The sequence below is a fragment of the Mus caroli genome, chromosome 10, assembly GCF_900094665.2.
Source record: "Mus caroli chromosome 10, CAROLI_EIJ_v1.1, whole genome shotgun sequence".
In the NCBI taxonomy this organism is placed as follows: domain Eukaryota; kingdom Metazoa; phylum Chordata; class Mammalia; order Rodentia; family Muridae; genus Mus; species Mus caroli.
In genome coordinates this window covers 36,811,952-36,824,032 of record NC_034579.1, presented here as the reverse complement: position 1 = coordinate 36,824,032, position 12,081 = coordinate 36,811,952, and the positions used below count along the sequence as shown (strand labels likewise).

The 12,081-nt window shown below is 42.4% G+C and overlaps 1 protein-coding gene across 2 annotated transcripts in view; it reads right to left on the bottom strand.

Annotated features, from left to right (window-relative positions):
* Positions 1–12,081, bottom strand: part of Ak9 (adenylate kinase 9) — a 126,452-nt gene that overhangs the window by 82,343 nt on the left and 32,028 nt on the right. For both annotated transcript variants that reach the window (XM_021174851.2, XM_021174852.1), the window contains exons 10-16: positions 11,115–11,213; positions 6,846–6,985; positions 6,584–6,764; positions 4,855–4,999; positions 4,030–4,131; positions 3,852–3,935; positions 241–389 (exon numbers count right to left, since the gene is read on the bottom strand). In XM_021174851.2, the coding sequence (XP_021030510.1) occupies positions 241–389; positions 3,852–3,935; positions 4,030–4,131; positions 4,855–4,999; positions 6,584–6,764; positions 6,846–6,985; positions 11,115–11,213 (900 nt within the window). The remainder of the gene's footprint in view (positions 1–240; positions 390–3,851; positions 3,936–4,029; positions 4,132–4,854; positions 5,000–6,583; positions 6,765–6,845; positions 6,986–11,114; positions 11,214–12,081) is intronic.

Here is a 12,081-nt window from a genome sequence, read left to right as displayed (position 1 = left end):
GGGGGGGGGGGGGGGGGGAGTCAGGGGACAGTTACAATCATATTTCATTGTAGTCATGTGTAAAACTCTCAAAAATAAATTAACTACTAACTATATTATTGTCACAACGACATATAAATTTGAAGACTACAGTAAAATAAGACTTTAACACAATTAGACACACATCAGATGAATACGTTCTTAGTTTCTAAGTCAATGATAAACATTAAATTTTAATAATTAATTAAATAAAATTTTCACCTCTTTGATGACTTCCTCCAGTATTTCAGCCTGTTTATCATGTGGCTGCTCAAAGTTCAACTCCTTGGCATGTCTCAGAGTATCCTCTAATATGGCAGACACCTCTGGGTGTTTCTCTGTCACCTCTTCTATCGACTCTTCTGTGGAGACTAAAATCAAATGAATTAACCTACATCTCTTTCCTGGGCTGGGGGCACTGTTATCTGTGATAAGGAAAGTCTTGTCATTGTGTTACTCTAGCACCTGCTAGAAGGTGGGAGAAGGACCATTAGCCACAGAATTGCAAACGAGAGGGGCGGTGACAAGAAGCCCGTGAATCAGTATGGCTGTCAGGTTAAAGAAGGATTCTGCCAAGGAGGCAGGGGAGGGGCTAGAGCATCCAGCAGTGAAGGCAAACATGGAGGGAAGGAGCCATACAACAAGATGAACACTTCCACTCAGAAACTCGGCACAGCCTTGATGTTTGCTGGCAGGGCTGAGGGGAATCCAGGTGACTCTCCCATTTAACTATGCATCTACCCCTCCAGTGAGGCAGGGGCTTGGCATGTCCCCTCACTTGACTGCTTCCAAGATTTCCTGCCTTGGTTTGGTGTCACTGATGCTTTAGGCCTCCAACTATGAGAACCACTGGTCCAGAGCCCAGTGGCTCTCAGCTCAAAAGCTGTCAAAGGGCAGGTGCCTCCTGCCCTCTTTGCCTTAAAATGTGCTCAGGGGAGAAAGAGACCCAGCTCCCTGAGAAGTGGAACAGGAGAGTCAAGATCCCTGGGGATAGGGGGAGAACAAGACACAAGTAAAGATGGCACAAGGGCCATGCTGCCTTGCTTTCTCAGCCATTCTCCTCTCCCTTAACAGCAATGGCATTCTTTGTGTTGTGCCCACTCACATGCCCAGATGGAAATGTGTATTTCCCAACTTTCCTTACAGCTTGGAGAGTTAATGACATGCAAATAGGTTTGGGTGAGGGTAGGTTCTGTTGTTGTTGCTGTCAACTTTGCTGACAACTTTGTTGTATTCTTTTTCCTTTTTCATTTAATGTGTGTGCATTAGGCACACATGTATAAGCACATGCATGTGTGGATGCGTATATACATGAGTGTGGAGGCCAGAGGGTGATGTTGGGAATCATCTTCTCGGAGTAAAACCTGGAGCTCCCTGGTATGGCTAGTCTCCTTGGCCAGCTTGCTCCTGAAAGCCTCTGTCATCTGGGGAGGGGGGATTATAGGTGGCACTGCCACCCCTTGATGCATTTGCATGGGTTCCAAAGCTCTGCACCCTGGTCCCCACATTTGTGCATCAGGTACTTTAACCACCAAGCCATCTCCTCAGCTCCCTCTGGCAGGTCTTTAAGAGAACTCGGTTAAATGGGAGTCAGCTTTCATTTCTTGCTTTTTACCCTCTTTCTGCTCTGACATCATAGCAGAAAACATGCTGTGGGTTACCATAGCAGCCACATACCAAACATGGCAGATCATCCATTTTCCAAATGCTCTTCTCAGAACAATATGTAGTGTTATTTTTCCTGTGTTCACACATGTCCAGTTGTTCATACTACAGTATCCCTTAAAGACAATGCTAAGTTGAGAATGCTCAGGGAGGGGGGTGTTTACCTAGAATAAGCAAGGTCATGGGTTTGATTCCCAATACACACACACACAGGCATAGATTGTGTGCAATAGTGGTTTTTTTTTGTATTTTTTGTTTGGTTTTTGTTTTACAAGACAGGGTTTCTCTGTCTAGCGCTGGCTGTCCTGGAACTCACTCTGTTGACCAGGCTGGCCTCGAACTCAAAAATCTGCCTGCCTCTGCCTCCCAAGTGCTGGGATTAAAGGCGTGCACCACCACTGCCCGGCTGGTTTTGGTTTTTAGATCATATATTTTTCCTTCTAAATTCCAGAAGAGACACCGATTTCTTGGGAGACCACATTTAAGAGCACCAAGTTACCAGACACTCATTTACCCTTGTCTGAACTCTACGTCTCTTCTTGATGAAGGTCTCAGGACCTCTTGTTAAGTGCAGACATGCTTCTGGTTTCTTTTCCATCTGTGGGTAAAACATTGCTAAGAACTTAAGCTGAGCATTAAAAGAATATGTACTTGGAGTCTGAAGAAGACTTCAGTATGAGCTTAGGGGCCCAGAACTCATGGTTGTGACATATAATTCAGATAAGGGTCATAACATTCAAATAGGTAAACCTATCTGTTATCAGAAAAAAAAGTAAAGGTAATAACTTATAGCAAAATAAGGATTTTAGTTTGATATATTGACAGTGAATCTAAAGCAAGCAAGCAAGCAAGCAAGCAAGCAAGCAAGCAAGCAAGCATTCCCTTTCTGAGGCAGCAGTCTCTAATTCCAGAGGTCATGGCCTCTCAGTTGGCCTCAGGGAGATAGGCTGTTAATTCTGGCACCGTGCTGTGGGGAGATACATTGATACCTGTTTCTATGTTGGACACTTGGTCCTCAAAGGGAAAGGACAGTCTGAGGAAAGGGTGTAGATTACTGAGGGAAGTCACCAGTATCAAGAGGTGGTGCTCCCAGCAGCCACCTGATGGTCTGAAAGTATGGGTGGCCTGCTGTGAAAAGTATGTGTGTGAGTGTGTGTGTGTGTATAAGAAGGCGACACACATGAGTTTCTAACAGTGCCCAGTCAGTACTTACTAGCTTAAAATAATAATAACCCGGAAAAACATGTATGTTTCAATCAGTAGGATGAAAAAAATAAGCAAAGTTTACTTCACACTGTACATCAAATTATTGATAGCAGCAGCAACAAAATCAACCTAACAAAAAACTTTTACAAAGAGCAAGAACACAAGACCAAAACTTTTAAATCTTAGAAGTAAAGACATAAATCAATAATAGAAAAGCAATTAGTTCATTTTGGATAATGCCTCCAATGTTCTAAAATAGCAAGATGAAATAGACAAACTACTCAATTTTGAAAAAAAAAAACCCTGAAAAATAGGGTTTTTCACACACACACATTCATAAAATAAAATACACTAATATCTAATGGATAAGCCATGATCTGGTCATAAAAATTATGCAGTTCTTTAAAACAAGGGTTAAAAAGGTTTCTTAACAAAGTAACATAACTGCATGGTGTACTGTTGTTCAAAAGTGGCAGAATGCTAGACGTTGTGGCTACTGTGTGGTAACATAATAGACATATTGTATAATGTTATATCATGTTCATATATGCTGTCAGGATTTTAGCATATGAACAGAACAGTGTTATAAGGTGAAAGAGCACAAGCAATCATGATGACATTCCACAGCTGTAATTATGACACTCTGGTTCCAGGATAGATCAAAATGGGTAGAGTGGTTTCAAGAAGGAATTTATAGTCATATGATAATGATTGTATAACGTTAATCTCTCTTGGGTTTCTGCTCGGATGCAACTCCTCGTTTTCTCTGTCTGTTCTGAGCTTTGATAAATCTATTCTGCGCTGTAGCTGTTCCATTGAAATCCTCAAAAGTGACGCCTGCCTTTTCCACAACCCTTCTGATGGCTTTCTACTTTTTGTGTATTGAGCTCCCATAGGACGGCCAAATAGAAAACAAACGGACAAAGATTCACAGAGGTTTTCTCGGCAGTTCATTTTCTTACCATCTTTAACCTGGTCCCCGGTCACGGTGGTCTCCGACTTTGATTTGTCTTCCTGGCTAACCTCTAAGGAGCTTAATTTGGAGCCTTGAGGGCAAAAGAAGACACGTTATTGGGTTATTGGCTCGCTACGTACGCTAGGCGGGACTTCACTGACGGGGTCCTGGCAGTGTGTTTTTACCGGTGTCTTCCAGAGACAGTAACTCTTCAGAACTTTTTGACAAGAAGTCGTTGTACTCTCTTTTTGAGTATTGCATCTGCAGTTCCTTCAGGGTTCTCTCCTCTGAAAGACAAATGGCCATGTTGAAGGAAGGCAGTTGTGGAGGCAGGGAGGCGGGTAGAGCGTTACAAGGTATCCAGTCAGACAGGCTTGGTTTCAGTTCTGACTGTTCTGTTAGGGCTGTGTTTCATATTTTCCTGGGCCAATGAAGACGGCTAAATTCAAAGCATTTGTGGGCAAGGGAGACACAGGAAGTCTGCTCTCTGTTGATGTCTAACCTCTGTTTCATTATACATATTTTGTGATTTAAAAACCATCACTAGTCTTCCTTGACAAATTTTATTAAATATATGTGGGGTTAGAGCTCCAAAATCAGAAGTCTTAAAAAGGTTAATTTTATTGTCAGACTTGGAATAGTCGGTGAATTTTAGCAGGGTTTTTAAGTTCACAGGAGATAGGAAACTATCTACTTGTGTGTTCCAGTGGGGAACGTTTCAAAAATTATGTTCTATTCTCATAATTTCAGGTAAAAGGGATTACTACAGATTGTAACAAACATGAAAGATAGATTGAAGTTCCAATCTAGTGTCTTCACTTTGACAAGGTTAGCTCAGCACTATAGTACCAGCTCCCATGCTCCCCACACCATCCCTTCTTACATGTTTCCCTCCCTCCCTTCTCTAACTTCTTCCTTCCCCTTCTTCCTTCCTTCTTCCTCCCCTCCCTTAGCTAGCCTGGCTTAGCCATTCACTGAGATACACGGTTTATAACAGGAAAATGGTTCACCTTGCTGTTTGGCTTGCATCTCATTCAGAAGCCGCTGTTGCACAACTTTGATGGCTGTGTTAGTGGCTTCAGTTATGGTGTCTTTTATTAGCTTTTCACGGGCACTGTCAAAACGTGGCTGAACAAGTTCGGCATAGTCAATTACCTGCAGAAGTAATCAAGACAATTAGTGTAATCACAAGGTACTATGGATATAAAACATTTCCTGTCTATCTATCTCTCTACCTATCTATCTATCTACCTACCTACCTATCTATTCATCCATCCATCCATCCATCCATCCATCCATCCATCCATCTACCTACCTATTTACCTGTCTCCTACAAATAGATATTATGTGAAGCATCCATGGAATTGTATACAGAATTTACCGATTTAAAAAAAAATCCCATTTTATTTTCAAATGTTAAAACATCACTTTTATTATTGTTGGTTATGCATGTGTATGTGGGGTATCAAGGTGTGGGTGTGTGCACATGAGTGCAGGCGCCTGTAGTGGTCAGAGGTGTCAGATCCCCTGGAGCTGGAGTCACAGGTGCTTGTGAGCCACCTGATGTGCTGCTAGAAACTGAATTTGGATCCCAGTAAGAGCAAGTGTTGTTCTTCACCACTGAGCCACCTCTCCAGCCACCTGTTTTTAATAATGATAATAATACTATAGTATTATTTATGTGTATGAGTTTTGTTTTGTTTTGTTTTATTTCATGCATATATAGGCTCCATGTGTGTGCCTGGTGCCCTCAGAGGTCAGCAGGAGGCACTCAGTCCTCTGAAACTGGAGTTGTGAGTGCCCATGCAGTGCTGTGTAGGTACTGGGCCCAAACCTAGATCCTCTGCAAAACCAGTAAGTGCTCTTAACCGAGCCATTGCTCCGGCCTCCTCGTTTCTTCCTGGACACATAGCATAGGTGCTGTACTTTCACGGATGCTGTGCACTACGTGCACACATTGCCCTCAGAGTCACAGATGGAATCGCTGAAGTGTGCAAGGACACAGAAGAGTAACATACAGAGAAGGCTTGGGTTTGTTTCAGATTCATGTGTTATGCACAGTACTCAATACTGTGTGAGTCTTTTGCACACATGCACCCATTTGTGCTCTGGAAATCCATTTAGTTGGTTGGTTGGACTGTTGTTGGTACATGATTATGCATATGTTCTTGCAACTTGAGTAGATAATTCCAAATTAGCTCTACTAACTTACAAGCCCATTAGCTGATTATAGGAACTGTTACTATTCGATATCCCTGCCAACTCTTCTTATAGCAAATTTCCCTAAATTTTTTATTAGATTATTTCTTTATTTACATTTTTTTTTGTTCTGTTTTGTTTTAAATCTAATGCTCCCTTTCTTTTCCTTAGGTGAAGAAGGTTTTTATTAACCTTGTTCATTTTTGCAAAGAACCGAAATTTTGTTTCATTGCTTCTTTGTATTTTGTCTTTTAGTCTCCATTCCTTCCTGGACCTCTGTTAGTGCTTTTGGATTTGGCTAGAACTTGCAAATGAGTTGGAGGCATGTAAAGACTGTGGGCGTGTCCTGATGTGGGTGTGTCCTGAGGGCAAGATTGCCCCTGCCTTCTCACTAGGGTCCCCTGGCTTACCTTCGTGAGGCTCCCTCCCACAATCCAGGGGATGCCTTCCCCACACCAACCCCAGTGCCGGTGTAAAGTTATGAAAACCAAGCTCAACTAAAAATCTACAGATTAAAACAAGGGCTCCACAACTAGTTACCTTGGCTTTGAAGTGTTCCGCAATCAGGTTGGCCAGCGTTGTTTTCCCTACGCGCTCAGGTCCAAATATAAAGACTTTGCATGGTGGCAAAGGCATAGGTGGTAGGAGGAAGGGGCGGGGGTTCAGTGAGAACAATTTTAGCGTTTCTTCAGAAGAAAGGCAGTACATTTTACCTAGAAAACTTGAAACACACACCGTGAGAGTAAACAATTGAAAACACCACAGGCAGCTTTGAAATGTAAGCTCTGACAAGCTAACTAACCTCACGGTATAGTCTGCTGCTCCTGAATAAATGTTCCCATCCTTTAAGGACACCGGACAAGAACGTGCCCACTTGCTTCGGTACCATCTATACCTTGGCGCAATGAGTTTATACGACGACACTGTACGGAACAGCTCTTCCTGTGAATCACAAACACTATCCTTACGAACATGAACCTTAGCTGTGCAGAAATCAGTGCTACCAAATATTTGACAAAGATGAAAAAGGAATTGGAGATCTAAAGACTGCTTTGATATCAGACATGGAGATGCAGAGTTTGAAGTGTGCCCAGCTGGTTTCCTGTTTTGCTTTGGGAATTACAATTAAGTGGTTGATGAATCTCAGAAGAGACTTTGAACTTTAGGCTTTTAACGTTGAGACTGCTATAGACTATGGGGACATTGGAAGTTGGACTAAATGTATTTTTTTTTTAATTATGTTACGTTTAGGTATGGCCCCCATAGACTCATGTTTGGACAAGCCTATGGGGGCCAGGAAATAGAATGTTGTGGCTTAAATATGCTTAGCCCAGGAAGTAGCACTATTTGGAGATATAGCCTTGTTGGAGAAGGTGTGGCTTTGGAGTAGGTGAGACCCTCCTCCTAACCACATGGGAGCCAGAATGCTCCTTGGTTTCTTTTGTATGAAGATGTACAACTCTCAGCTCCTCCTGTTCCATGCCTGCTTGGATGCTGCCATGTTCCTGCCTTTATGCTAATGGACTGAACCTCTGAACCTGTAAACCAGCCCCAACTAAATATTGTCCTTTATAGGACTTGCCTTGGTCATGGTGCCTCTTTACAGCAATGGAACCCTGATACAGGGGGCACTTTGTGCTTTATACTCATCAAAGATTTAATAAAGTTAGTTTCATTTCTTTAATCTCTCTCTCTCTCTCTCTCTCTCTCTCTGTGTGTGTGTGTGTGTGTATGTGTGTATGCTCATGTATGTGTGCACACCTGTGGAATGTAGAGTACAACTTGGCAACCTCAGTCCTCTCCTCTCACAGTGTAGGTTTCAGACATTCACCTCAGACAGTCAGGTTTGGCGACCAGTACCTTTTCCACCTCGGCAATCACTCTTGTCCAGTTTTCATCTCTTTAAGAAAATCTTTTTAAATGTTACAGATAATTTTCTCTCATGTGGCAATAAATGTAGCAGGGGACTTTTCTATCATTTACCTCAAAAGTCAGAATCTGAAAATGCCTTACTGATGAAGTTTTTAAATATACCAGACTCTTAGTCCATACATCTGAGTCTTGTTTGCTTGTTTGCATCTGTTTGCTTGTTTGCATCTGTTTGCTTGTTTGCATCTGTTTGCTTGTTTGGTTGGTTTTAATAAGATAGGTCTTATGAACTTATATGACTGTTTGCACATAGTATCTGATTCCTGATCTCAATTCGCTGGAAGAAACGCTCAAAAGTGAATTACTGGATTCTGTCATCATTCAGTTTCACCTTTTGAGGAACCGCTTAGTTATTTTAAAAATGCACCACTTTGAACCTGTGATAACGATGTTAATGTTCAGCGTCTGCTAGGCCACAGCACGTACAGCAGCAGCCTTTCCCTTCCACAGGCACCTGCTGGCACGCTCTGATATGTTGTCGCTGAGTCCCTAACAGAGTTCCAGGTGGCAGGGGAGCTGGCACCCTCCTCTCTCACCTGGAGGACCTGGGTTCTATCAAAGTGGCATCAGTCACACACTCTGTTCCCTACCCCCCTTTTCTGCCTCCTTCCTAGGATTCAAGAGCCTTGTTGTAGGGGTGTGCTGTGAAGCCTCCCCCATTCTCAAGAAGGTCTAAGAAGAGACCCCTGTTTTGCTCGTGGGCCCTGATTGACTCTCTTCAGACCCTGCCCTCTGCCACCACACTGTCTGTCTGTCTGGCAGTGGAGCCTGAACTTACTCCAGAGCCCCTACTGCATTTTCCCTGTCTGTCCATGGCACCAATAACTCTTGTGATAAACCCCTTACTTCTTGACGATCTCCCAGTGTATTTCTTGAGACCATTCAATATTCCAAACAACAGGGTGAAAAGTTCCAGTCTCTCCCATGCTTACTAACACTTAGCTTCCAGGTTTGGGGATTATCTCCGCCTCTGAGTATGAGGCAGGATGTCACTGTACTTTGGATTGCCATTTCCCCATGATCAGTCATGCTGAACATGCTCACATGTTCTCTTAAAAGTACTGATTTTTATTATTTTAAGTTATGTGTAGGTGTTTAGGAGAGCAGATGGGTATGCACAGGTGACTGACGATGCTGGAGGGCTGGAGTTACTAATGATTATGAGCTGTCCTGTGGGTATTAGGAATTGAACCCAGGTCCTCTGGAAAAGCAGTGAGTGCTCTTCATCACTGAGCCTTTTCCCTCGAATGTTCTCATTGACTAGTTATATGTTTGTTCTGGAGAAATGTCTACTCAGTACCCTGACCCACTTGTGACCTGCTTCTCCACTGCTGTATCCTGGAGCATTCTTCATACCCTCGGACACAAGCCCTTGCTGCACGCATGATTTGTAGATAGTACCCTTTACCATGTGGGCTACTTTCTCACTCGGCTGACAGTTCTTTGGTGTGCAAAAATTCTAGGTGGTTTTGTTATGCACCTTTTGATGCTGCATCCTGCTTTGTTTGGCTTTAGTCAGTACTAGATCCTACACCAGAAATGCTGTTTAAAGTAGACAGGGCATTAGCATGCTTCAAAGCTTTAGCTACACTACTGCGGCGATTCTCTAAGCATCCTCTGCCTTTCATTGACAAGCATCTATCTAGAGTCTTTCAAAACACACTGGGGCTTGCATGTCAACCTGAGCCAAGTAGCTTCATACAGTATATTTATCTAACACTAAAGCAAATGTTCTCAGATTATTTTTGAAGACATTTTTATTTTATGTGTGTGTTTCCTTGGATGTCTATATGTGCACCTGATGTGGGGAAACTCTGCTAATTAAGTTCAAAGTCTACCATTGTCCAGATAGCCTTCTGGGGCGTCATGAGATGTGGGGGACTCCCTTCATTGGCAGGGCTTCCCCTTCTCTGACATTGTGTGGGGAGTTCATCACCCCTCCTTCACACACACACACACACACACACACACTAACTAAAGAGTATCACACAGCCTTGGTTACATTACAGGTTCAGCTTCCTTTCTCCTGATAAGAACCCATTCAGCTGGCACCTGAGACTCCTGAAAAGCTTCCCCATGCTGATGAGGCAACACAATCCCTACGCCTTCAGCCAGTGATTTTGTCTATCCCAGATGTTCCTCTCCCTAGTCCCCCGAATTATATAAGCCTCCAAGTAAAGCTGATCTGCCTTCCTGTGGCTAGTTGTTCCCTATGTGTGTTCTATGTACTCACAAGGTTTTCTGACTGGGTCCCTTTCTCTGCTTCCCTTTCCCTTATGGACTGATATTGGCCTGTGATCCCCAGGGGAAGTGAGGGCCACACCTGCTGCCAGAGCCAGTCAGAAAAGGGGATCAGATTGCCTGGAACTGGAGTTACAGATGGTTGCAAACCACCATGTGGGTATTGGGACCCATATCTAATATTCTTCAGGAGTAGGATGCACTCGTAGCAACTGAACTCTCTCTCCAGCCCCACAAGGCTCTCAGAATTCACTGGCTTTGCAATTTCATTTCAGACCATGGAGATAAGCCATTCTGAAGAACATTTCACAACTCCTGGCATCAAAGCAAAGTACCATCAAAAGCTTTCTAACTGCTTCTCCTGACTCTGTGCCCACCTCCCTTCTTCTGCTGTGCCAGATTCCACCTGCGCTGACCTGCCGGGTTACGTGGTGTCCCAGAATGCATCAAACCCTCACGCTAACAATGCTTGTGTCTGTTTTTAGCACTTCTCTGTTTTGTTGCACTTAGTCCCACAAATAATATTGTGTTTAGACTGTGGCTTCTTCCTAGAAGGAGATGTCTTTAAAAAAAACTTTTATTATATTTTTATTATATTTTTATTATATATTATATGTATTATAATATATATTATGTGTGTGTGCTCTATCTGCATGTACACTTGCATGTCAAAAGAATGAATCAGGTTACATTATAGACGGTTGTGAGCCACCATGTGGTTGCTGGAAATTGAACTCAGGACCTCTGGAAGAGCAGCTAGTGCTCTTTAACCACTGAGCCATCTTTCCACTCCACAAAGGGATGTCTTTATGGAGAGCTATCCCTTAGATCCTAGGAGATGACGTGTTAGGTACAGCTAACATGGAACAGGCATGCTTTCAAGCAGGTCAGTTGAACTTACAGTATCTATTATGTCAGTCATTTCCTCTTCTGTACCCTGAAGCTTGGTTATGACGGCTGCTCGTCTCACGTTCAAGTACTTCAGCCGCTCTATGACTGTCTGAATGTAAAGAGCAAACATTTGAATTCATTGGCACTTGGGCATGGCAAACATTATGAAAAGGTCATGGGCTCATGCTTCTTCTGCGACTGCGTGGAATCTACTCTGTCTTTCCCAGCTTCTATGCATTGCTGAAGATCTTTGTTGTTTCCTTAACATATATGTATTATACATTAATATATACTGTAGATAATATAGAAATATACAAAATACATACTATACATTTGTAAATTTGAATATTAAAATATTTATAAAGTTTATAAATACACAATATATGATATGTATAATATATAATATATAACTATATAAAATATATTATGCTTATAATGTCTTACATATATTATATAAAATTATATATTATCTAGCATATATTATATAAACATACATTATTTAAGTATATTTATCTTATAATATATTATATGTGTTTATATAATATATGAAATATATGATATATTTTTAATTATATAAATATATAATATAATTAAATATATGTATAATGTTGATCTTTTGAGGCCAAGTTTCATGCATCTCAGGCTATCCTTGAACTTGTTGTGTAGTTGAGGATGATTTTGAGTTGAGGACTGCCTGTCTCTCCCTCCTGAGTGCTGGGATTGCAAGAGGCATATGCCATGTGACACAGTGGATGCAGTGGGTGCAGGAGATGGAACCTGTTGTTTCTTGCATGCTAGGCAAGCTCTAAACTAACTGGGAACAGCTCAGCTCATTCGTGTTCCTTAGTGGCTTGTACATGCATGGCTGTGCTCTCTCCCTCTGATGTCACACTGCAGTGCACGGCTGTGCTCTCCCTCTGATGTCACACTGCAGTGCATGGCTGCACTCTCTCCCTCTGATGTCACACTGCAGTGCA